The 3,030-nt window shown below is 57.7% G+C and overlaps 1 protein-coding gene across 1 annotated transcript; it reads right to left on the bottom strand.

The window, feature by feature from the left end:
• Nucleotides 1–329: 329 nt before the first annotated feature.
• Nucleotides 330–2,532, bottom strand: LOC123642159. Its single transcript, XM_045557068.1, has 6 exons — nucleotides 2,245–2,532; nucleotides 2,021–2,127; nucleotides 1,695–1,793; nucleotides 830–896; nucleotides 586–699; nucleotides 330–503 (listed from the first exon to the last, which is right to left on the bottom strand). Exons 1-6 carry the CDS (start codon nucleotides 2,530–2,532, stop codon nucleotides 357–359), a joined length of 822 nt encoding a protein of 273 aa, XP_045413024.1. The 3' UTR covers nucleotides 330–356.
• Between the last annotated feature and the right edge of the window lie 498 nt (nucleotides 2,533–3,030).

The following is a 3,030-nucleotide window of genomic DNA, read 5'->3' as shown; positions in this document are numbered from 1 at the left end:
TTTGGAGTTACAGCAGGTGCCTGGATCCTTCCTGGGAGAGGCTGTGGCCCCCTTCCAGTCCCGCCCCAGCACTTATCATGGGAACATTGCCCTTGAGGATGTCTCTCTGTTTCTCTAAGGCTGACACCAACCAGACCTGGAAGCTTCTCTGGGGGGGTGGGGGAGGGCAAGGCCATGTCGGGGAGGAGATTGGGGACAGGCAAACAGAAGGAACTGGGATGATGTCAGAGGGTGGCCCAGGGGCTGAGCTCGGTGTGGATTTGGTGACCTCCTGCTCCCCACCCCCACCACCCAGGACCAGGGCCCATAGACACGAGGTAGAGCCGCAGCTCAGGGGCGAAGTTTATTGCTGGGACCTAGAGAGGCACTAGCTGATGGTACAGCCTCCCGAGGAGGTGTCTGGACTCTGGCCTTGGGCCCAGCCAGGGCTGACTCTTGTCCCTCTGGTCGTGGGGCTGGTCAGGTGGCATGAGGAGCAGGGCTACGTTCTGGGAGCTGGGATGCTGCGGGCAGAGGCACAGGACTGCGAATGAGCAATGCTGGGCAGGCGTCCCCCCTCCCCGCCTGCCAGTGCTGCCCACGCACCTGGAACAGGGCCTGGGCTTCCTCCTGGATGGCTTTCACTTCCTCCTGGATGACTTTCACTTCCTCCTGGATGGCCTGGGCTCCCTCCTTCAGGCTTTGATACAGCAAGGTGGGCTGAGCAAAAGGGCCAGAGGTGGGCAGCTGACCGGGCAGGACAGCCTGGGGCCCCTCGAGCACCGGAGCTGGGCTGGCAGGCAGGGAGGAGGCAAGACAAAGGAAGGGGGTCCTGGGCGGAGGGTCTCACCAGGTTTTGCAGCTTCTCCCCGAGGACCAGGTTGTCCATTTGGGTACTGCTCAGTGACTCCCGAAGCCTAGGGTTGAAAGACAGATGGCCCCCAGCCTTAGTCCCCAGGCTCTTGTCCCAGGCAGCACCCCTCACACACTTTTCCTGCACCAGCCACCTGGTCCTGTAGCCACCTGGGATCAGTGTGTCACTGAGAGCTCAGTCTTTTTGTCCTGGTAAAACCACAGGCAGGAAGGGAATTTTCTCCCTGAGTGACTTGTATCAGGGGCCCCAGACAGAGACTAACCATGCTTTTTGTCTTCCTTAGCAAGAGCATGGCAGGCTGCTTCTATGGGCTGAGCTAGAAACCCTCTGAGGTCCCATTTGGAAGGGGGTGGTTGGCACAGGGCTAGTCATCCCTTTGAGCTATAGTCGGGGCTATGACAGGGTTCTGTGGCTCCAGGCCGGTGACAAGGCCGACCCTGGAACCAGCCCTGCCCGAGTGCTCCAGGTCAGCTGTGTATGAATGAAGAGCTGATCACTCAGACCCACGGCCTGGGTGCCCACATGCAGTGTCACACCCCACCCCACCTCAGGACCTCTGTCACCAGGTAGGGCTCTGACCCTGGGATTACCACAGAGCGGCAAGTGGCCATGGGAACATGCAGACCCCAGCCGCAGAGCCTGATACCCAGAGAGCAGACACCCTTCCCCACAGACTGAACCACCCCTCAAGTTCTTGGACAATTAAAGGTGCAGCTCCCTGGTTGACAGCTATTGGACTGCCTGCTAACCAGGCATGTGGGCTCTGACCTGAGAACCAGGCCTGGCCTCAGTAGGGGGAAGCCCTGCCATCCTACCACCCCCAGCTGCCCGCTGGGCTCACCTCATACAGTCATTCTGCAAATGCCTGATCTCCTTTGAGGTCCGCTGGGGGCCCCAGTCTTCCTGATCTAGGAACCGGTATTCCTGGATCTCCAAGTCCCTGAGCAGGTGGGCAGTGAGGGTTGGACCAGAAGGTCTACAGGCTGGACAAGGCGGGTGGGCAGAGTGGGGAGGCCCAGGCTCCTTCAGTACTGTCTGGGCCCCTGTTGTGCACAGCCCAGGGCTGAGTCCCGGCTCAGGTTTGAATGCTCCCGGGCAGTGGGGGACACCCCAGGCCTCCCTGCACTTTACACATACACGCACTCACACACACTCACACAGCCTTACGAGTCAAGGTCTTTCGGCTCGGTGGGCTCAGACGTGCTCAGGAGTGTAAGCAGGAATGTGACCGTAGGTTCTGGCTGCAGGCTCAGCTTTTGCTCTGAAGAAGGCGGCTTTGCAGAGAAGGTGCCATGGTCACTGAAGTGGCATGAGGCTGCTCACCCAGGAGGCTGGGTTCTCCCATGCCATCTCCCTGTTTTTCAGGGGCTCTGTCCTCTGTTTCCCCCCACCCCATGGAGGAAGTGGTGGTAGAAGGTGTGAAGGAGCCTCAAGGGGGCGCTCCAGCTCTGGAACCTCCTGTGCCTGTCCTTCCGGCCCTGGGCCTGGACTCCCCAGCAGCGGGAGGCTGGGGTGTGGCAATCGGGGCTCAGGCCTCCACCCAGGCAGAGGAACTTTCTCCAGCCCTCCTGCCTCCCCTGCAGGCTGCAGTAGGAGGCCCAGGGGCTTCCTGTCACCTCTGTGCTGGGCTCCTTGGAAATCTGAGGGTCTTCAGGATTCTGCTTCTCAACAGGTTGCATCGCTGGCTTTACAATGGGCTTGGCGTGGGCTCTTCGTCTGCCCCTGGGAGACTGAGGGAGACAGAAGCCTACTGGTGACCACACCCACCATTCCCCTATCTGTCCTTTCTAGCCTGGTTTTCTTAGGGCAGCCTCCAGCCTGTGGAGCCTCCATCACCAGCTCTGTCCAGCAAACCAGAACCCTCAAAGTTAGGGTTGCCAGATTTAGCAAATGCAATACAGAATGCCTGGTTCAATTTGAATTTCAGATAAAAATGAATGCTTTTCTTAGTGTAAGTATGTTCCATGCAATGTCTGGGATATACTTACCCTAAAAAACTATTCATTGTTCACATGAAATTTGAATTTAACTGGGTGTCCTGCATTTTATCTGGCAATCCTACCAAAGCTACAAACTAATAATATTTTGTAAACTGAATCCTTCCGAATGCAAAGTGGGGGTGGGGAGTGGGGAGGACAATATTTAAGGGGATCCTATAGAAGTTTTGTAAAAAACTG

The sequence above is a fragment of the Lemur catta genome, chromosome 7 (genome assembly GCF_020740605.2).
Source record: "Lemur catta isolate mLemCat1 chromosome 7, mLemCat1.pri, whole genome shotgun sequence".
NCBI lineage: Eukaryota > Metazoa > Chordata > Mammalia > Primates > Lemuridae > Lemur > Lemur catta.
Note: the sequence above shows the minus strand (reverse complement) of the source record. Positions and strands in the feature narration are given on the sequence as shown.

Bases quoted from the DNA above. Each gene is read 5' to 3' on its own strand.
- LOC123642159 (XM_045557068.1), bottom strand. From the start codon at position 2,532: ATGCAACCTGTTGAGAAGCAGAATCCTGAAGACCCTCAGATTTCCAAG. The intron at 2,128-2,244 runs GTGGGGGGAAAC...TTCTCTGCAAAG, and splicing joins ACCACCACTTCCTCCATGGG to CCGCCTTCTTCAGAGCAAAA. The intron at 700-829 runs GTGAGACCCTCC...CCTTTTGCTCAG, and splicing joins GGGAGAAGCTGCAAAACCTG to CCCACCTTGCTGTATCAAAG.